At 42.3% G+C, this 23207-nt stretch overlaps 2 protein-coding genes across 3 annotated transcripts in view; one reads left to right on the top strand and one right to left on the bottom strand.

Annotated features, from left to right (window-relative positions):
• Positions 1–5951, bottom strand: part of LOC139015083 (proteinase-activated receptor 1-like) — a 37180-nt gene extending 31229 nt beyond the window's left edge. The window contains exon 1 of the mRNA XM_070422340.1: positions 5848–5951. The gene's annotated coding sequence lies outside the window, so the exon portion shown is untranslated. The remainder of the gene's footprint in view (positions 1–5847) is intronic.
• The window catches only part of SLC16A14 (solute carrier family 16 member 14), a 31439-nt gene continuing 12753 nt past the window's right edge, over positions 4522–23207 (top strand). The window contains exons 1-4 of one of the 2 annotated variants that reach the window (XM_070422337.1): positions 4522–4989; positions 11759–11837; positions 13597–13868; positions 19419–19562. In XM_070422337.1, the coding sequence (XP_070278438.1) occupies positions 11806–11837; positions 13597–13868; positions 19419–19562 (448 nt within the window). In that variant the 5' untranslated portion in view covers positions 4522–4989; positions 11759–11805. The remainder of the gene's footprint in view (positions 4990–11758; positions 11838–13596; positions 13869–19418; positions 19563–23207) is intronic. The other variant, XM_070422338.1, reaches the window with a different exon arrangement.

Raw genomic sequence — 23207 nt, 5'->3', positions numbered from 1 at the left:
ACAAGAAGAGAATGGTTCAAGTACTCCAACCAAAGTCTTTTTTTCCCCTTAGATTTGCAGCACCCACATCTCATATCTTCAACTGGTTGCATTAGAAACATTTGTTATTGCAAAGAAGGCCACACTGTGGTCACACCTAACAAGAGGAAGTGCTAGATATTTCGCACCCATATTCATGGAGTCCCAAATTTATCCTATTTATTATTGACATTCTCAAAGCATATGATGTGCAGTTGACTTTTGAGTATTGAGCATGGATGTTTAATGCCAATGATCCATTTTTGGACACTCAAAATATGTTAAAAATAGTATAGTTTAAGAGAAATAATAAAATTTAAATCCTAACCTATAAAACATATTTAGTATATAAATATATCAGTACATGAGGATTTTTCTAGTCTCAGAAAGATTCACCAGGCATTTCCATTACTGAATAACCTGAGAGCATTTAAAATAATATTTTATCTACATGAAACTTTTCAAGAAAATCAATATTTTTAAATATATTTTATTGATTTTTTTTACAGAGAGAAAGGGAGAGAGATAGTCAGAAACATCAATGAGAGAGAAACATTGATCAGCTGCCTCCTGCATACCCCCCACTGGGGATGTGCCCACAACCAAGGTACATGCCCTTGACCAGAATCGAACCTGGGACCTTTCAGTCCACAGGCCGACGCTCTATCCACTGAGCCAAACCGGTTAGGGCAAGAAAATGAATATTAAATAAAAGAAGAAAAATCTAGTCTGGCTGGTGTCACTCAGTGGTTCAGCATCGACCTGTTTACCTGGTCAGGGTCATGGGCTCAGTCTTCACTGGAAGGCATGCAGGAGGCAGCTGATAATGATTCTCTCTCATCATTAATATTTCTATTTCTCTCTCACTCTCTCTTCCTCTCTAAAATCAATAAAAAATGTTTTTTAAAGAAGAAGAAAAATCTATAGCTGCAGAAAAAAAGTTTTAATGATTTGCTAATACCATCACTGATTTCATAAAAGTTAAACAAATAATATATAATATTAATCAACAAAACTATAATACAACCCCCATGAACCAAGCCTTATTTCTTTAAGACTCATGTGTGAAAAAGTGTTTAATTTCCAAATTAGTAACAGAACTGGCATTTTTAGACCTTCTACTCTTATGAAATCATGAGGATACTGGTTATCAGAAAGGAAAATGTAAAAAAACTTGAAGACTAATGTAAAGACAGAAACATGTCTCTGAGTTTGCTTTGTATCTAATCACCTTGATCTGTTCTTTGAATTTGAATTCCTGGTAAATGTAGGTCTGAAACTCCTAGGGGCAGTAGTGTTGTGTGCTTTGAGATAAAATCTGGGGAGGTCCTATACCAGGAAGAAAATTCAAATCTGAAGTGCTGGGATTTCTCTCATGATCTTGCTTAGAATACCCCTATTGAAAAGTAATGGCCTTCCCATAGGATCTCATGCCGCAGATGTTCAGGAAAACTTGAGGGCTCTGTTGCAGCCTGCCTATCTGAGAGGTATGTCCAGGCAGCAAGACAAATGAGGAGGTTGCAGGTACCACGAAGCAGCAAATAGGCTGATAAACTTTAAAATAGGTAGGCTCTTCTATGTGTATGCATTATACTAGTATGACTGCATAAAAATTATTGCTTAAGGAAGATTCACTGTATCTTGGACTTCAGGCACATAGAAGTAGACTCAGCATTACACTTAGATGATAACCCAGACTCAGGATTGGCTCATTTATGGTCTACTTGTCAGTTTGGGGAGATTTTAAATTTGGATTTTGGTTTAGTTTTGGTCTGTATTTTTACAATTTAATAATTTTAGGATATTCACAGACTTGCACAACCCATTGCTAAAATCACCTTTAGAGCATTTCCATCTCCGAAACAAGTGCTATGCCCATTAGCAGTCTCTATTCTCTGCCCAATATCCGCTGCCCTAGGCAACCACCAATCTACTTCTGTCTCTATAGATGTCCCTATTCTGGACATCTCCTATAAATGGAATTATGCACTGTGTGGTCATAACACTAACCTCTTTTACTTATCATTATAATGTCAAGACTTGTTTGTGTTGTAGCACAGATGAAACAAATTATTTATCAGAACAGCCTTTAACAGGAAAGGAAAATCGGGATCTTGAAGATACACTTGCACGCCATGTTTATTGCAGCATTATTTACAAAGCCAAGATATGGAAGCAACTAAATGCCTGTCAATGGATCTGTGGCTAATGAAAATGTGGTATCTGAATACAATAGAATATTATTCAGCTCCAAAAGAAGAAGAATATCCTGCCTTTTGTGACAACATGGATGAAATTGTAAGACATTATGTTAAGTGAAACGAGTTAGACAGAGATGACTGCATGATCTCACTCATATGTAGAATCTAAAAACAAAAATCAAACTCATAAAAACAGAGAATACAATGGTGGTTGCCAGGGGCTGAGGGATGGGGGAAATGGAGGGATGTAGGTCAAAGGGTACAAACTTCCAGTTATAAGTTCTGGGGATATAATGTATAGCATGGTAACTATAGTTAACAATACTGTATTGTATTCTTGAAATTTGCTGAGAGTAGGCCTTAAGCGTTCTCACCACTAAAAAAGGTAACTAGCCTGGATGGTGTGGCTTGGCAATTGAGTGTCAGCCCACGAATCAAGAGTTCCCCCCCTGGGTTCAATTCCCAGTCAGGGCACATACCTGGGTTTTGGGCTTGATCCCCTGTGGGATGTGTGCAGGAGACAGCCGATCAATGATTCTTTCTCATCATTGATGTTTCTCTCTCTCCCTCTCCCTTCCTCTCTGAAATCAATAAAAATGTATTTCTTTAAAGGTAACTATGTGAAGTGATGAATGTGTTAATCAACCTGATTGTGGTAGTCATTTCACAATGTATATGTGTATCAAGTCATCACATTGTATACTTCAAATGTATGCAATTTCATTTGTGAATTACATCTCAGTAAAGCTGGGGAGGAGAAAAGCCTCCTGAGAGGCATTTTAGATGTGAAGTACCTTTCAGGGTAGAAGCTTTACAGATAGCAGATGAGAGGTTACCTGGGGATGTGGAGGAGCGAGGACTGAATTACAAAGGGTACAAGGAAAATTCTGGAGTTATTTGAAGTGATGGTTCCACAGACTTATGCTAAAACTCATCAAATTGTAGATTTAAATATGTGCAGTTCATACTATATAAATTATCCCTCAATAAATCTATTAGGTTTCTGGGGGTGGGGGGAACAGACTTAAAAGCCTTACACACCTCTTTTAAAACAAAATGAATCATCTGAATTTGAGATGTCTGCCAGGAACCCCAATCTTGACTTGCCGTCAAAAGCCTTGCTGAAATGAGTGGTATTGGAGGACAGCCCAAGAGAACACTAAGCACCTAATTGCTCATGTTCTGATGAGCAAACGTAAAACATTTGTACCCATAAGCCCAGTGCCTCATCAAAATGTCCTCACTTAGCCACAATTTCTCAGTGTTCTCAATTATTTTTTAATCAAGATTTGAAATAAGAAGTGGCGATGTGAAATGCATGTGACTATTCTTTCTTGCAAAAAAAAAAAGAAGAAGAAACAAGAAAGGAAGAAAGAAAGAAATTGTGGGTGGATAGAATAACAGTCTCTCAAAGATGGCCACAGCCTAATCCCTGCATCCTGTCTGTTACCTTACATGGCAAAGGGAAATTAAGGTCACAGGTGGAATTAAGATTGCTAATCAGCTGACCTTAAAACAGGGAGATTATTTGGATTATCCAATAACCCAATAACCAGGGGTAGGCCCAGTGTAATCCCAAGAGCCTTTCAAAGTGGAAGAGGGAGAACAGGAGAGACAGAAGGTGGTGTGACTATAGGGGAAAGGCACACAATGATGTAACACTGCTGGCTTTGAAGACAGAGGAAGTGGCCATGAGCCAAGGAGCTGGTGGCTCTTGCCTGAGCTGCCAGGAGGAACACAACCCTGCCAACACCGTGAGGTTAGCCAGCTAGAACCTATTTCAGACTTCTAACCTCCAGAACTGCAAGATAATAAATCGGTGCTGTTTTCAGCCACTGAGTTTGTGATAATTTATTACACCAACCAGCAATAGGAAACTACTACAGTAAAATAGTCCTGGCTTTCTTTATTCCAACATTCACCTCACAGGTATTAAAATTTTTCCATGGGCAAATCATTGTGTTGGGAACAGGGTAGTCATACGTGGAAATGAAATTTGTATCTGGTGCCCATGAACAAAGGTAAGGAACGACAAACCGTCAGATACTGGAGGAAAAGCAGGGAGCTGTGGGACCCAGCATGGGACAAAGGAGAAGGGATTTTTCAGTCCTCTTTGGCCAAGAATACTGCCAGTCCTGCCCTCCTCTTGCACCTACAAACTGCCATATTTTGTGGCCCAGAGTTGGGTGGGGGTCTTTTGCATCACGGGTCTCCTATCTCAGAGCAATGGAAGATACTCCTGTTCTCACCTGCATCTTGGGTTCGGTTTCAGGTCCTCCCTCGCCTTCAGTAATAAAAATGTGCAGAGCCATTAGCGAGCCTCAGCCAAAGCTATAATCTACGACCGGCCACAAGAGTGTGCACGTGAGGAGACTGCAATTTTTTTCTGCCAAACCAGAATTAGCCGGTACAGGAATGAACGAGCCTGGAGATTTGAAATTGCACTGATTGGAAGGGAGCTCAGGTTAGGTTCGGGTTCCCTCCAAAGGACCCTTTTTAAAGACGGAGGCCTCGAGCTCAAAGCTTCCCCAGACGCTCACCTGGCTCGATATCAAGCGACAGAGGAGCCCGGAGCCCCACGCTGAGCGCACGGAGCCAGCGCACGGAGCCGGGTGGAGCGCCGAGCCGCAGGCACCCACAAATCCAGGATGATAGGCGACACTGCAACAAATCTCTACGCCCAGCAGTTCAGGGGGCTCCGAGGGAAACAGCAAGTCCAGGGATCCGGGCCGGGAGCCCAGTGAGGCCGCAGCCCTGCGCGCCCTGGGCGGTGAGTATCCCGAGGCCGCGCGGCGCCGCGGGCCCGGGAGATGGAGAGGCCCTGGGGGCATCTTGGAATTGGGGGCTGTGGGTGGCACCCCGGAGACCCTCGGGAAGAGGCGGCGCAGACCCTGGGCAGCGTCGGGAACGGCTGCCTAGAGGTCGAGGGCAGGGCTGCTCGAAGTGCGGTGGTCGCGCCCAGGCAGCCTTTGGGCAGAGGGTGGGTGGGGGAGGAAGCGTCCCGGGCTGCTGGCGAGGCCACCTGGGCGGCGGGGTAACCTGCGGTCCAGGGCGGAGCAAGAGGATGCGCGCCCCGCTCTCCCGGTGGCCACGGGCCCGCGCGCACCGTCCAGGGGCACGGCGCCCCTCGGAACCTACACTCGGCTCTGCCTCGCGCCCGGTCCCGTTCCCCGTCTTCTCTCACAGCTTCCAGTTTGGGACTCGAACCGCTAGTCGCGAAGCGAAGAGGGGAGACCGGGGACTGAGGCTAGGGGACATTCGGGGGTGCCCAGCCCGCCGGGACTGCGATCCGCGCCGCTTTCCGATGGAGCTGGCGGGTTCCGAGCGCGCCAGGAGATGAGGGGTCTCTGGGCACCTCGAGGGGGGGGGGGGGGCGGATAACAGAGTGCCCGGGAGGGGGCCAGGGGCGGCGGGAGGGCGCTCGGAGGGGGCGCCGAGGCTGGGTGCCGCTCAAGGAGTGCAGATGCTGGTCCCCTCACCCCCATAGCGGTGCCGATCAAGGCTCCCAGGGAGGAAAAGGGGGATTAAAATGAGGCGAGAGACCCGGGGGGGGGGCGGGGGGGGGGCATTTCAAAGCCAAATGCCGCCCAGGCCATAGACGTTGTTTTAGGATCTCAACTCTGCTTACCCGTTAAGCCGTTTTCTTATCGTGGAAAAGTTGATTCAGCCTCTTAACAAGGATGAGTGTGGGTTATTAGTGGCGATTAGAAAGATTCCTTTTCCCCTTGTCTGGCTTCTTTGTGGTTTAGTGTGAGCGTGAGAGTGAAGGGGCGGCGGGAGACAAGAACCGGGGCGGGGTGTAAAATAAGCTTTGGAATCCGGCAGGCCTGGGTTCCAGGTTGGGTTCCAGTTCCTGCTAGCTTAGTTTGACCTCTCTAAACTTCATCGCCTCCATTTGACAAATAGCCTCAGTCTCCTCATCTGTGAAATGGGACATTAATACCAACTGGACAAGATCATGGTGGAGAAGCCACCCAGCGCAGTCCCTGGCCCATAGAAGGCATTTATCTGCCTATTTTCCCCAGCCGGGGGTCCCTCCGGTTCCTCCTGCGCTGTCTTCTCCACACAAGCTCAGCACCAGCTTTGGTTGCTCCAGTCTATTCAGCCTGTTGGCCTCAAGTGCCCCATTTGAAGGCACAACAGTTCCTGGGCCGCCAGGTCTACAGGCAAAGTTTCTACAGAGCAAGTTACAGGTGGACCCTCTGCCTCAGCTGGGATCTAATAAAGAACCTGCTGCCAACATGCTCCATCCACGTTTGCAGAACATTGTCATTTTAATTTTAACTTGGCACTTTCCTCTTTGCCTCTTATTTATAATGAGCTCACCGCATGCTCACATCATCACAATAGCCAAATTAAAAATGAACCACTTGCTTATGGGAGGTGCTCTGGTACCAGAGCTGTGGAAATTTAATTCCTTTTTAATCTCTGATGTGTTACTTCATTTCCCCCATTTATGAGTTCTTTTTCATCGTTCATGAACTCACATTTGGGGAGAATGGAAGGTTGACTATTGGTCCCAATAGTATCTTTCCATTTGCTTCCTTCACCTTCTTCAGTGTGAAGTCCTAATGTTATATGCTGATCTTCCAACAGGGGAGCTTAGAATGGGTAATATATTTATTATAGATTGACCCTTAGTGGAAGACCCACATTTCCGTGCCTCCATTTATCCCCGTGTGCCACATGCATGTTGTCATTTTACATGTGTGTCAGAACGTGGAAAGGGCTGGAGGGAGCCTTGAAGGCCTTAAGGTGAAGAAAGACTTGGAGCCTGGGGCAGAGTGGTCCAGAGCCCTCTCCTAATTCTCCCTTTTTCTCCAGGTGCACAGGAGGATCATAACATGCAAACAACTCTTTCTAACTCTTCATTATAGAAATGCTAGCATGCTTAAGCAAACTTGGTGGAATAGACAGGCATTTTTTCTTCTGTTGACTTTTGGGCTTTTTTATTTGTTTGTTTTTTTTAAAAGGAACTTTTTAAATTAATTTTAGAGAGAGAGGAAGGGAGAGGGAGAGAGAACATCCATGTAAGAGCAAAACACCTATCCACTGCCTCCTGCATGCACCCCACCGGGGAAGGAACCTGCAACCTGGGCATGTGCCCTGACCAGGCATGAATCCACAACCTTTCGGTGTAGGGGACAACACTCCAACCAACTGAGGCACTGGCCAGGGCTTGACTTTTGTTTTTTTAGTGAACCTGGTTGGACAATAAGTTGGCTGTGATTCGTCAAAACAGGAATTACTTTTAGAGAGACTTAGGTGTGAAACGCAGATGGCTCTGGTAGATCTTCAGGGACCTCCTGAGGACCTGACAGAACTTTGTTTACCCACCCCCACCTCCAGCAGCCTCTCCATCTGACACTAAAGTCTACATGCACGGCTGTGCCTCTTAAATAAAACCAGTCCATTAAATGCTATTCAACATCTTTACTTATGACAAATAAACTGGAAATATCAAGAACAGTTCAATGACAACTGCATCTCTTCACCCATAAAATAAATAACTCAGTAAGACTGTGAAGTTCTTAACATTGCTTAAGAAAATGAGTATTGCCCTAGCTGGTTTGGCTCAGTGGATAGAGCATCATCCTACGGACTGAAGGGTCCCAGGTTCAATTCCAGTCAAGAGCACATGCCAAGGTTGCAGGCTCAATTCCCAGTAGAGGGCATGCAGGAGGCAGCCAATCAATGATTCTCTCTTATCATTGATGTTTCTGCCTCTTTCTCCCTCTCCCTTCCTCTTTTAAATCAATAAAAATATATTTAAAAAGAAAAAGGAAATGATTATTTCAACTCATGGGTTGAAAAACTGTAACCTTTGTATTACTATTTCAAAAGTGTTTCTTATGTAGATGGACTTTAGGAAAATGCCAAGTAGTACTGTTTTATCTTATGAAACAGCTGAACATTGTCCCACTGATTCTAAATGATGTTATTACTTATACTAGTGACCCAGTGCACGGATTTGTGCACATTGAAAGGAAATTAATTAGAAAGTGGCTGGTGAGGTGGGACTGGGCAAGACAGACTGGACACGCCCTGGAGTTAACCTGCTTTGGTTCCTCCCCAGCCAGCTGCACCTGGGGTGGTGCCGTGGCTTGAAGGGCGGCTGTGGAGTGAGGGGGGAGGGTCCCTCCAGCAAGTGGGGTCCCTCGGCCTTGCCTGCAGGGATTGGGCTGCAATTGGCTTTCCGACATCCCCCGAGGAGTCCCAGAGTGTGAGAGAGCACTCTGCAAAGTTGCTGTAGTACAGGGTGTGGAATAAATGCAAGTGTGCAGTAAACCAGATTTGGGGCCGACAGTGCCCCAGCAACAACATAACTCACGGCCAGCCAAAGGTGGAATCGTGCAGCCCCATGAGGAATTGGGCTCCCCCCTCTCTGGTTTCAGGGTGTGTCACCCGAGAACCGCTGCTGCCAAGTCACTGCAGCCCGGCAGCGTTGAGCGTCTGCCCCTTGGTGATCAGTGCACATCATAGCTACCAATCGGACAGACACTTAGCATATTAGTCTTTTATATATAGAGGCCAGTCATTCCCGTTGTCCAGCTGCTCTTTCTGGCCCCTTTGGATTCTACATACAGCTAGCAGGGACTGAGGGAGGACAACCACCAAATACCCTCAGGACCCTTTCTAGGTTCATCCTCTTGGCTTTCTGACAGTGCAGCAATTTCCTGGGCTATGAGTTCTGGATTGAAAGGCTGCTCCGTCCCTTTCTATCTTTAGGCAGGCTATTCTCTCGTTGGGGAAGAGAAGGGTGGTAGCAGACACACACACAAGCCTAGAGTCCAACACAGACTGGACTTCCCAAGGAAAGTGGCTCTTGGATTAATTGTCTTTCTTCTGTTTCCCCCCTCTTTTACAATTTAGTCACTAATCTATGGAGGTAAGAAGCTGATCCAGATGGTGTTTAAAAGATAAAGGGACCTTTAGTTTCTTATAAAGTTAATATATATTTACTTAGTTGTTATTTTTTTTTTTACCAATGAGATTTTTTTAAAAAGAGCAAAAATTATTTGTAAGACTGTCATCCAAACAATAATGACCATCATTTTTCTTTGTTTCACTCCAGTCTTCTTTCCTATAAATACATATTTTTAACAACAAAGGGATCATGACATGTGTCCCATTTTGTGGCCCCCACATATAATTCACACTTTCTATGTCTTCAGAGTTCAGTGTGATTTGATTTTTGATGGTGGACTTGCTTTGCACGGCTATACCATGACTGATTTACTTAACACCTACTCTGTCTAATATTGGATATTTGACATGTTTGCGGAGGATTTTTTCTTACTATTTCTGGGTTCACTGTTATAATTTAGTTGAATTTTGAAACATAAGCAGAAGAGGACCAGGAGGTTAGAAAAAGAGAAGTATGTTCCCGAAACAGGAAAGAAGAGAAAGGCATACACAAAAGCTTAAAAGAGACTGTGCCACCTTAGCCAGTTTGGCTCAGTGGATAGAGCATCGGCCTGGGGACTGAAGGGTCCCAGGTTCGATTCCAGGTCAGGGCACATGCCTGGGTTGTGAGCTTGATCCCCTGTAAGGGGTGGGCAGGAGGTATCCAATCAATGATTTTCTCTCATCATTGATGTTTCTGTTTCTCTCTCCCTCTCCATTCCTGTCTGAACTCAATAAAAAAATATATATATATATATATATATATTTTTTTTTTAAAAAAAGAGACTGTGCCAAGTGTGGGGAGCTGCAGGTGCTTCACAGGGCTGGACAGCAAAATGCTAAGGTCAGGGGATAGGAGGAGGGACCAGGCTGGGGTGGGGGTGGGCAGATGTGCAGGAGGAGAACCTGGCAGCCTTGGGCAGCCACACCAAGGTGTGTGTGTGAGTGTGTGTTTGTGTGTTGGGGGCAGGGGGAGGGGGGGAGTTAATCCTAAAGATAATTTGACGAGGTGAGAAAATTATATGGCAAGACAGCATTTTATTACTCCCTGCAGTCTGGATAATGGGGAAGTGGAAAGGACTGTGGCTGAGAGCAGGAAGTGTGGCAATTGAGAACTGGACAACTATTTAAGAGATAGAATCATTTAAAAGATAAAAACAATAATAACAAGAATGAGGTATGAGAGACAAGAAAAATCAAGATGAGCCCCAAGACAGATCCATGACATTGCTCTTCCACAGGCATCCTGGTTTCCTGGAGCCTATGTCTCCCTGACAAACTGCTAACCAGAACCAATGCTATAGTGCATGGATCAGCAAACTTTTCCTGCAAAGCATGGGTGGGGGACCTTTATCTATCAAGGGCCATTTGGATATTTATAACATCACTCACTTAATATAATTCACTTAATACAAGTTTATGCTGCTATAAAAAAAGCTCCTAGATTTATTGAATTTTGAGTCCTGCGGTTGCCTTGGCAAGGCCAGGCCAAATGATTTTGCAGGCCTTATACCATCCGAGGGCTGGACGTTCCCCACCCCTGCTATAAAGAGTCGGAAAGTAAGTATTTTTGATTTTGCAGGTCATGTGACCTTTAAAAAGGTGAAAACAATTCTTAGGAGTGATTAGGAGCATACAGAAAGAGGCTCTGCAGTTCAGAGTCTGCTTCTCTGTCCTCCCCATTCACGTCAGTACACACCTGGGCATTCCCACAGTTGGAGGTGTTCCCAGTGTATTTGGGATCATTTTTATACCATCATCCTTCATTGCCACAAAATGATTTTTCAGCAATAATGATTTGTAATGGTCTGTAATAATTATGATTTTATTTGTTCTTCTGTTATAAATTAACTAGAGGCCTGGTGCATGAAAATTTGTGCACTGAGGGGGGAGGTCCCTCAGCCCAGGGAGTGGGCCTAAGCCGCAGTCTGGCTTCCCTATGCCAGAGGCGATCGGCTTATCAGGGGAAGGCACCATCACCCCCTCGCTGCTGCTGCCTCTGGCCTCCCTCTGCAGGAGGCAACCCGGTGATCAGTGGAAGGCGATGCCCCCATATCGCCTCTGCTGCTGCCACTGCTGGCAGCGAGGCTGGCTGAGCCTCGGCCAGGCCCTTGTTGCCTGAGCCTTGGGCCAGCCCACCACCGGCAGCTTGCCTGAGCCTCTGGCCAGCCCTGGGCAGCGGCTTGCCTGAGTCTGGAGCCGGCCCTGGGCAGTGGCAGCTGCCATCCGCTCCACCAGGGACGCAGCGTCAAGTCCCTGCCCATCCCTGCACCTCACAGCTCACGCAGCCCCGCCCACCCGCCTGTGCCTGCTGCACATGCAGCCTCCTGGTGATAGTTAGTTGCAGCATGAGGGCATCACAGCATGAGGGCGTGGCGATCACATAGGCTTTTATTAGTATAGATTGTGAAAAAAAGAATAGATTTCGCTTTCAAGACATTATTCAAATTGCGCAAACCATTTCATGTATTGACTCCAAATTTTAATTTCCAAACCAAAGTTTTTCACCTCTCACTCTTGAACTCTGTTTTGCTATTTTAAATTTTCAACAAAAATAAAATCTCCAGGTGGGCATATATTAGTAGAGCGGCAGAATGGTGAAGTAACTCGAGTTCTGGTCTTCATCTCCACAGTAACTGCTGTTACAGTTCACTCAAATGTCCTGCAGTGACATGTGGCAATGCAGGGACCGCAGACCCGGATTGAGCCGAGGTGAGCTCCAACAACTCTGCACTCTTAGGAATTTACTCTCAAAACAAGTGTGTGTAACTGGGCCACACCTGTGCCAGGGCTCAACTGCGTAACCAGCGGTTCCATGAAATAATTTCCATGTAGAATACAATGTTTAAGAAAGGATGAGTAATAAAGCATCCTAATTTGAAGCTTACAGATGCATAATATTGAAACATAACTGTTTGGAACTTTGACCAGCAAAAGATTTTTTTGGAGAGGAGTATTTTATTAGCGACATTGTCTAGAATTGCTGACACATATTTTTTAAAATATATTTTTATTTATTTCAGAGAGGAAGGGAGAGGGAGAGAGAGATAGAAACATCAATGATGACAGAGAATCATTGATCGGCTGCCTCCTACACGCCCCCTACTGGGGATCAAGCCCACAACCTGGGCATGTGCCCTTAACCGGAATCCAACCTGGGACCCTTCAGTCCGATGCTTCTATCCACTGAGCCAAACCAGCTAGGGCACTGCTGGCACATATTGATCATAAAAAAGCAGAGCAGCTTTGAGCCAATTGTTGTTTTAAAGTTCTCTATGGATGATACTCCACCTAATTGCTTGTTTTTGGGGCAGAGTGCTCCTGCTGTTCTGTGCTTGGTGCTCCACTACCTGTGGCCTTGCAATGGTGCCCTGCAAGACTCAGCTCCATTTGGAACTGCCCAACAATCATTTCCATATGTAGTAGGCAACAGTCTCTTCCATTATCCTGAACATTGAGGCCTTTTCATAACCACCATCCTCCTCAATCTCAGCCAATGACCTAAACATCCTACTTCACCAAAAAATTTAGACTAGTAGGTGTAACTCTCTATCCTCTACTCACAATCTTATCTCGGCCCGCCTCTACTTTCTCTAGTCTCAGAGGAGGATAGGTTTCTCCCCCTGATCAAGATTAACCCTCTGGTCCCACCACCTCCAAGACTAGTCATCCTCTCCTTCTTTTGCTCCTGATCCTCCGTTCTTATGCACCCCCTTAATTCTCATCCTAAAAAAATAAAACACCAGAGTTCTCCCTGACTTAGCATCACCCCCTCCCAGCTCCATCCAGCCTCCTTCCTCTTGTTTGAACATCTTGAGAGATGTATCTAGGCAAAGCACAAATCACCAACATTAGAAAGCTGTATCTCCCATTGTAAGATAGTTAATTGGCTTCTACTTTGTAAATCTCTCCTGAGTTGGGTACAAACAAGTCAGTCCCCCTGAGGTTAATCCATTCTGGCTCTATTGAGCACTTAGATCCACAAAATGAGAACCAGAATGTATGCCAGGGCTCCACCAAGGTGAAGCTACTCTGCAACGCTGCCTAAGGCCAGGCGTCTTCTTTCTCTGATACCTTTTCATCCATCCCAATAAGGGACTTAGGAATGAGCTTTAGAGTCAGAAATAGCTGGGTTCAAACCTTCATTTCCTGTCTGACCACACTGCTTATTACCTATGAGACTTTGGGAAAGTTGCCTCCTTTCTCTATTTTCATATATTTAAAATAGGGATTATAATACTTACATATAGAGTGACTCTAAAGGTCAAACAACTTTCATAAAAGCACTTGGTCCTGAGAAAAAGTGAGAAGTGTTCCCAAATCTGCATGATGACAAAGATTCATCTGAAGGTCTGATAGGATGATGGGGCCACTTTGGTTATGATGAGGAGGTAGAGCTGTCCAAAGAAGATGAAGATTTTTGTTTGTTTGTTTTGACATTCAATAAAATGATTTATCATATGTATTTCAGAAAATCTTGGAAAATGTATACAAGTCATGAAGATATTGGGTATGATTTTGAAGATGTCCCCAAAGACAAGAAGACACTTAAACCCCACCCAAACATTGATGGCGGATGGGCTTGGATGATGGTCCTTTCCTCTTTCTTCGTGCACATCCTCATCATGGGTTCCCAGATGGCCCTGGGGGTCCTCAATGTGGAATGGCTTGAAGAATTCCATCAGAGCCGCGGCCTGACCGCATGGGTCAGCTCCCTCAGCATGGGCATCACCTTGATTGTGGGTATGTTCTCCTGTCGCCTGTTGTAAAACTGAATAGTTAAAAAATGACAATTCCCCACCATAAGCAATGTTTTATATTGTTGAAACAGTAATGTTAGTGATGTTACTATTTATTGTAGCAAAATGTACATAATATAAAGTTTACCATTTTAACCATTTTTAGGTAAACAGTTTAATGCTGTTGAGTACATTCATCACCACCCTCCATCTCCAGAACTTTTTTCATCTTCCCAAACTGAAACTCTGTATCCATTGAACAGTAACTCCCTATTCCTCCTCCCCCAGTCCCTGGCTACCCCCATTCTATTTTCAGTCTTTATGAATTTGATTACTCTAAGTACCTTATGTAAGTGGAGTCATAGAATATAAACACTTGGAGTATTTTTTAAATTGATTATTTTTAAAACTCTCTTTTGCCCTAAGCTCTGTTTTCTTAACTGTTGTAACACAATTATATATCATTACAAATATCTGTTCATTTAACACTTATTAATATTTACAAAAGATAAAAATTTTAGAGAAAACACTATAAAAGTCAACTAACAATCTTATTTCAGAGTTCTAATTAATTTGAAATTTATCATATGCTATTGGAAAATCTATTAAACTATTTTTAGGAAAGTTACTGATATAGCAAATAGGGAGCAATAGTAATATAATCTTGCATTTTCTAGTTAAGCCTACCCATACAGCAATCTATGAAACCAATTTTTATCCAATTGGAAATACTAAACCAGAAAGTTATTATAAATGTAATCTGTTATTATAGCTAATGTGTTTCATTTTGGGAACTAAACAACTTTCACTGTCAACTAATATTCAAGAAGTACTTATTATATACCAGGTGCTTTCCTTTACATTATCTCATTTAATTCTAACAATCTACACTATACCCTAATGTTCACTTGCTCCACTTGAAAGAAGCAACCATCATTTTATGTGAGTTTTTTTTTAATTTAAAATATTTGTGATATATTTTATACCAGAAACATAAATGGCCTCAAATCTTTTTCTGGTTTTGTGAGAATATGTGTATGACAAGCATATGTGTGTTTGATGGGAGTCTGTGACTTTTCAGTGGTTTCTACATTAGCAAGTAATTGTTTGAATTCAACTCAGAGATTTGTTGATCTTGGCTGGCTCTCAATTAATGCTATTTTGGGCAATACACATTATATTAATACAGTAATAATACTAATGAGAAAAAACAAGGACAAACTGTTATTTCCCAAGATATGGGTGGGATGTGTGTGTGTGTATCAAAGAGAATTAATACTGACCTAGTTTTAAAATTAAATAAGGGCATCATTATGTATGTGAGAGGAATGTAAAGAAATCATGTTTGCCTATAACATTGATGACCTGACTTCTTCAACCCTGTGTTGGGCTAAAACTAGGACTATTTGTCATACAAAAAATGCAAGTTTTACTGTGATGTAGGGAATGTGCTGGTTTTGTGTTGGATGTAGTAAATATACCTTCTCAATAAGTCAGTAAAAGAAAATTGTTCTTCTAGAATACTTAAAATCCTGGGTGGTTTTGTTTGTTTGTTTGTTTGTTTGTTTGTTACCTTTTTTAAAATAAAATTTTAAGAGATTGAACAAAGTACTTATAGATTCTATCTAGGAAGTGTGTGTTTACAACAAAAAAAGAAGACTCAGCAAAAAGTCAGGGCATATATCACAGCATTTTCCAAAATACCTGATAAGGCTGTCTTAAGCAATGGAAACTAGTCCTGAAATGACTGAATATAGTTTTGAAATTGATCCTCAAAATAACAACACTTAACTCGTAATGATGGTGAAATGTGTTTGTTATCTTCAGTTTAATTGGGAGATAACTATATTCAGAATTCTGTTTGAGAGCCCAGAATCACTGAAGTCCAGACAATGGAACTTTAGATTGTAAACTAACCTTTCTACAGAAAAGGTACCTAAAAAACATCTTTTGCTGTGGGGCTCAGAAATCATAACACAGCAAGGCTCATAGTTATATCAATGAAAGGTCTTTTATTCTATCTATCATAACCCTAAATAGCTGTTCATTGTCTAGAGCTGCCTGATACAGGGGAGCTGCAGATGCTTTGAGTATTTTTTCAAGCCAGAAGCCATCAAGAACAGCCCCCTTTATTTAGCACTTACTACATGCCACACCAATATTATGTACATGATCTCATTTGATCCAGCAGCAATACTGGAGGCCAGCCCATCATCCCCACCTGACAGGAAGAACATGCAATACTCAGAGACATTAAGTAACTTACCTAAGGTTGATCAGCCAGTAAGTGTGGGACCAGCTTTAAACCTGGTCCACCGGACTCCAAAATGGTGTCCACTATACCACTCTGCCTGCCACAATGTCGAATGAGAACTGAAAATATATCTGAAGTAGATAAATACAAATTGTTTTTACTTTCTAATCCCTATAAACACAATTGGGTTATCTCTTTTAAATTAAAAAAATATGAATTATGTTACAAACTTGAAAGCCATCTCTCTGTTGGGCAGTGAGTTGCACATGGGAAATTCAATAATTTCATTCTTGTTTTTCATTCTTTGCTAGCATGGATTTTGCCAGTTTCTGCAGAAGGTTCCACTTTTTAACAATTTTTAACACCTTATTCGGATTTCCAGCAGACTTAGTGATGGCTCTCAGAATAATTCTTGGTGGAAGCCATGTCATTAGGGGACTCTGTGGGCTGCACAAGGTCACTGACTTGCTAAGCAGATGTAGAGCAGTGGGTGTCAGTCCTGGCTGCACATCAGAGCCCCCGGGCACTTTTAATAACCATAATGCTAGGGCTGCACCTGGACCATTACTTCAGGATCATGGGATGAGACCCGAGCGTCAGGGTTTGGGGGGAGGGAGGTGTTTTCTTTTTTTAAAGCTCCTAAGTGACTCCAATGTTCAGCTAAGGCAGACAGCCACTGATTTAGAGGCTCCTAACGCCTATTGCCGTGAGGGGTGGTTAGTCCAAGAGACCAGGAGTTCATATCTAACCTCATCCATGATTGTATGCCAAGACTCACTTCAGATTGTTTCTGTCCTCACCTGAACTGTTTTTAACCTACAAGATGCTGGGATGGGCAAGAAATCATGACTTCCTCAAGGTGTTCCCTGCAGCAACATAATACTTTATTGTGTGGGAAATGGGCTGAGATCCCGATTTCCTTCTGGAGAAGAGAAAGTCTGATGATGAATAATCTCATTCCAAAACACTGAATTCCTCTACAAAAGTGGGGATCATAGCCAAAGGACTGTGTCTCAATCTTCTCCCCCTCTCCTTAGACCGTGTGGGGAGTTCTTCTCATCTTGTTGAAATAGCAGTTCAAGCTTGGAGATACCGCTGGCCATCAATAAGCAATGGTTAGAAAACAGAACAGTTAGAATGCTTGGGCCTGGCGTACCTATAGTTTGTAACTGTGGAGGAGTCACTCATGGCATTTCTGGGTCTGACTTTGCCCGTCTGCAAATCACAAATGACTGACTGAAGCTCCAGCTTGAATGGGGCGAGAGTTGATGAACCAAAAGCCAGACACCGTTATTAACTAACGTTCCTATCAGTAAAGCAATTCACATTGCTTTTTGATATGTAATATTCCTGTAGACAGGAATATCTGCACTTGGGAATTTCTCCCCCTTTTTCTTCAAATGCTTTCTTCATGCAAGTTTCATAAGCAGGCAGAAATACTTGCTTCTGGGCCTTCCTGTAATGTAGAAAACATGTTCAGGCTACTGCACTGTGATCTGTTGGCCTTTCAGATCCTAAAAGGCCTATTAACAGCAAAGCCATGAGTCATGCATTTTTCTCTTTTTAGCTGTTCATTTTGGATTCAAGTAGTGAAATGACCACGGGTTTAGAAAAATAAAAATATTTGTAAAGAAATATCTTCAACTTTGAATTTCAGTTGTTCTCAATAATTCCCCCAGATGTTTATCAATATGCTTAGTTTACACATTTGTATAATGTGCTTATTGTATAATACCTATAAAAGTATATTTATCTAGAATATATTTACTATATTAAATCTATTCTAAAAGATTTATCTACTAAATTATTTTCTGTAATGTGATAGGCTTAAGTGAATAAGTCTTTACCTTCATAATTTTTAGAATTAGGCCCTCTCAAAACCATTAGATCAAAACAACAACAAAAACTCTTCGCTGACTGTGTACCCAGATATGCACATGAATATAGATAGAACTCCACAGGGCGTTTTTTAGTTTGGGCTAAAAGGGGAAGCTCCTTAGAGTTCAACAAGTTTTTAACCTGCATAGTCCCACCTGAGTACAGTTATGAAACTATGTAAGATAATAATGATAAAAAAATAAGATGATGTTTAAAATATGCCATCTTACTGAATGTTGAGTATGGCTTCATACTGCACTGTATTGCTAAAATCTAGATTGCTATATGGACAAGGAATCATTGATTACAAGACAAGCATTAGGCTTCAGTGACATCCGAAATTACCACAAAATCAGGAAGAAAACAAAGAGGGTTGACAAAAACTAGAGCATCATATTAAAGTAAGCAATCAGAATGTGAGCATGGGACATCTTGTGTAACGAGTGTTTTCCTGAATCTCCACATGGTGTGATAAATGCCTAGCCTGATGGGTCCAGTCTGAGGAGGCCTTTTCAGCGTGGCTTGCATCTGGTGTCCTCATGACAACAGGCTATAGGTTCTTTGCCTGAAGCCTGGGAGTCCTGAGAACCCCCTTCCTGTACTCCCTTTAGGTCTGGAGTCAAAAACTGAAATGTGCACAGAAGCCAAACAGTTCATGTAAAGGAGAGCAGGAGGCCAGATATGAAACTAAGGGGAAGGTGGAGACTGCGGCAAACTAGAGCGGGTGTGATGCAGCTAAAGGGACCAGCTACTGCACAGCTCCAGCTGATTTGAGCTGTGTGGGAAGACAATGTGCGGCCACTGAACTTTTTTTTAAATTCTCTTCATTTAAAATGTGACCAATTATTCAACACATTTTAAAAACATATTTGGGTACACAGTCAGCTAAGAGTTTCTTGTTGTTTGGGATAAACAAAATGCAATGACAGGCTGGATAGAGCCCCCACATCAGTTTAGGGCTTCTGCTGTGTTAAGAGAATGAGCCAATGTATCTATTTCAGGTCTACCTTCCTTGAACACCTAGAACCTTGTGCTCACAGTGAAATTATTAAAACCCATCTTTGCATGCGAGAAGCCTTTTTTCGTATAAAGCCATGGGGTTTGACCCTTTGAAGTCCCCGAGGTGCATTACCTCACCCCTACTCAGAATGTCATATCCCTAGATTCCCCTTTCTGTCTGAACCTCTCATGTCAGGTGGGGTCTCTGACTCTCTCGTATATGCGGGATTCCCATACATATGTATGTATTAAATTTGGTTATTTTCTTTTGCTAAAAAAAAAAAATACATACATAAAGCAGTGGGGGTGTTTTATTTAACAGACCTAGAAAAGTTTTATTCTTTGCTTTTATATGAGGGTTTACTAAGCAAGCAGAGAAATAAAATGCTTTTAGACAATTCCCTTGTCCATGTTCTGCGGCAGGACCTTTCATCGGCTTGTTCATTAACACCTGTGGCTGCCGTGGGACAGCGATCATCGGAGGACTTGTGAACTCGCTGGGCTGGGTACTGAGTGCCTATGCTGCCAACGTTCATTATCTCTTTATTACCTTCGGAGTGACAGCTGGTAAGCATATCGATTTTATTTTAATTTGACGTTAAATGTTTTGATTGGGCATTTTGGCAATGAATTTATTGTGCAGTGAAGTATTTTGTCTTTCTGTCTCCTCCATTGCCCCCCCTCCTCCATTTTATCCTCCAGGAAATACTTTTTAATATATTAAATATGCCTTAAGTATGCCAGAACAACCTCACAACTGTACTTGGTCTAATAGAATTTTTTTTATAAAGAGAGGAAAGGAGGAAGGGATTGAGAGAGGGAGGGAGGAAAGGAGGAAGGGAGGAAGAAAGAAACACCCCAACTGGACCCAGGAGATGAACCCACGACCCTTTGGTGTCAACCCATTGAGCAACACCAGTCAGGGCACTCACTCCATACCTGGTTCTAAGTGCTATGCTTTCTCTTATAAGTACAGGAAAGGGGGGGTAAAAATACAGATGTAGGTGAAATATTCAGGAAATTAATAACATTCTCATTTAAAAACTGCAGAATTAAGCATGAATCACAGAATAATCAATTTTGGCTTTCAGCCCTGTTCAAATTAATGACATAGCAGCAAAACCCATCTACATGTAGAGACCTAAGAAGCAAATCTAGAGCACAGTTAGAGTGGTAGTCCCCAGTGGAGAGGTAAAAATTGGCTGCCGAGCGGCACGGTTTGCATATTTGTTCAGACAAATATCTTCCCAGCCATAATTTCCTTTATCAACAGGTAGCAGAATTCACACGGATAAGAAGTAGTTTCTTTCTGATACAGTTGTTCTTAAATGAACCAGATCCAGCTGACTTTCTTTTTGACTACAGACTTTTTTTAGAAACTTTTCCTCATAACAGTCCAATGAATAGAGCTCGAACGGGACTTTTGTATTATAGGTAAGGAGATAAACACTCTTTCTGCTGAGACTGAGACACACTGGGATCTCTGGGCAGACACGTGGGCCCCCCTGTGAAATTGATCTGGTGGTGTTTGGTTATATGGACTTGACTTGATTCTAATAACCAGGACTTGAGACTTATTCTCATCATTTAGAGATTTCTGTCACATTCTTTGTTTAAATGGAATTTTATTCTTGCAGTTAATTGCTTATTGATCCTCAAATATCTATTTATTTATTTATTTATTCATTCGTTCATCCATTTATTTATTCAATGAATGTTTATAGATCCAAAGAAGTAGGAAGAAAATTAGAAGGCTTTGAAAGAAAAGTATTTCTTGAGACACTTTATTGCTCCCATTTTTTATACAGGAAAAACCCAAAGAAAGAGTCTCTGAAAATACATTCACCCACCTCCCCGCCCTCCACACACACACATATATATAACTGTAGTTAAGTGAAAAAATTAACTAAATCAGTTAGATTAAAATGAGCCAAATGCTGTTGGGCTGTCATTAGTGGGGCATGTTGAAGCTGCTTGGTAATCTAGCCCCTTTATAAGAAAAAAGTTAGATGTAAAAATATACTGCAAAAGGCACGTGATTGATATATATTTATATCGCTGTACAGTTTGTGTTTGAAAGAAACTTTGTTGGTATCCTTCATTCCTAAAAGCATTTCAGACAGATTTTTTTGTATCTTTTTAAAAATATATATATATATGTTTTTATTGTTTTTAGAAAGAGAGGAAGGGAGAGGGAGAGACAGATAGAAACATCGATGAGAGAGGAACATCGATGGGCTGCCTCCTGCACGCCCCCTACTCAGGATCGAGCCAGTAACCACTGAGTTTGGCTGCATTTTTATTTTTAACACCTAGGCAATTAAAATTGCGTGGGAGTGTTCTCTTATTAAGCAGAAAATTAATGTCTGTTTGAGCAATTTTACTTAGCCAAGGGAGTCTGGACAAATTTCTTCAATTTTGCTAGAGCTCCCTTGTCTTACACCTGGCTCTGAAGACACCTTTTCTCCCACCACATAGACCTGGAACCACAGGATGTTCTCTCCCTTCTGAGCCTCCTTCCTCCACCACCTCTTGGGCTATAAGTCCATCCTCTAAACCTAAGTGCGGTGAATAATTGTTCCAGGGTCCTTCACAGGGCAGGTCATTTGCAGAGCTTTGACTGATGCATGGCTTGAGCCAGAATAACCATCCCAAGTCCTGTCCTATAAGCTCATGTAATAATTGTGCTAATTATGGAAGAAGCTTAAAATACTAATCAACAAATAGCAATGTGTAGGTCTTACTAGGTCCTGACTTAACCAATTAAGTTTTTAAAGAATATACTCATTTATGAGACAAATGTAAGTATGGAAACCTTCTGGATATTTCATGATATTAAGAATTGCTCATTTTTCAGATAGATAATGATAAGATTACATTGTTGAATCATAATAAATACTTAGAGACTTATACTAAAAATCTTTGCACATGAAAATGACATATTCAGGATTTGCTTTCAAAACATGGAGGAGGACAATAATTCTGTGCCACAATATTTAATATCAAATAATTTCTTGGTTCTTTAACAAATAATTTTTTTCCATAGTGACCACTGATACACTTATTTTGCAGCTGAGATTTTTGTACCTTAACTGTGGAAGTATAAAATTAATCTCCAATGAAAAAGGTAGCTATTATTTTTAAATGCGACTCTTTATCTTCCCATAGAACTTTATTTCACTTTTTTTTTTGTTATAACAATGCCAGGTATTGTTCTAGACACACAGAGCACTCTTGAGAGAGGCTCCAGGCCCATCAGTGAACCAAACACATCCCTGCCTTCATGGAGCTTGTAGTCTAGCAAAAGTGGAGAAGAGGTCAGGTTATAAGCAATGCACACAAATAATCAAAATCCTTCTGCAGCTACCTACTGGCTGCTAGGGGATGAGCAGTGTAGGGTGAGAGGCAGCATGGGCAGGAGAAAGGCTCTGACATTGGGTCTGAATTCCAACTGGATTCTTCAATTACCAGCTAAGGGGTCTTGGGAAAGTACTTAATCTCTAGGACAGTGATGGTGAACCTTTTGAGCTCGGCATGTCAGCATTTTGAAAAACCCTAACTTAACTCTGGTGCCGTGTCACATATAGAAATTTTTTTATATTTGCAACCATAGTAAAACAAAGACTTATATTTTTCATATTTATTTTATATATTTAAATGCCATTTAACAAAGAAAAATCAACCAAAAAAATGAGTTCGCGTGTCACCTCTGACAAGCATGTTATAGGTTCGCCATTACTGCTCTATGAGGTTCAACACCCCCTTTTATAACCACAGCTAGCTTTCAGAGTTATTGTGAAAATTAAATCAGATAAAACCTGTAAAGCAACTGGTCTATCATGGGCACTCAATTACTGGTAATTTTTATTGTATTTTCATGTATGATTGCTCTGGTCTCCTTCCAAATTCAAGTAATTCTGAAACTCTTAAATGATGCTGAACTGGAGAGTCTTCAACCTTGGCATGTGATGTTGGTTAGAGTCTGTTTTATACTATACTAGAGGCCCAGTGCACAAAATTCACTCATTCAGGCGGGGGTCCCTTAGCCCGGCCTGCGCCCTCTCACAGTCCAGGAGCCCTTGGGGGATGTCCGACTGGGGAGTGGACCTGCATTGTCAGTGGGACATCCTTAGTTTTGCCACGGAGATGGGAGAGGCTCCCACCACCACGGCTGCTCTCGCCAGCCGTCAGACTGGCTTGTGGCTGAGCGGT

The sequence above is a fragment of the Myotis yumanensis genome, unplaced genomic scaffold (assembly GCF_028538775.1).
Source record: "Myotis yumanensis isolate MYYU_CA2020_CCGP unplaced genomic scaffold, mMyoYum1.0.hap1 SCAF_8, whole genome shotgun sequence".
Lineage (NCBI taxonomy): Eukaryota > Metazoa > Chordata > Mammalia > Chiroptera > Vespertilionidae > Myotis > Myotis yumanensis.
Note: the sequence above shows the minus strand (reverse complement) of the source record. Positions and strands in the feature narration are given on the sequence as shown.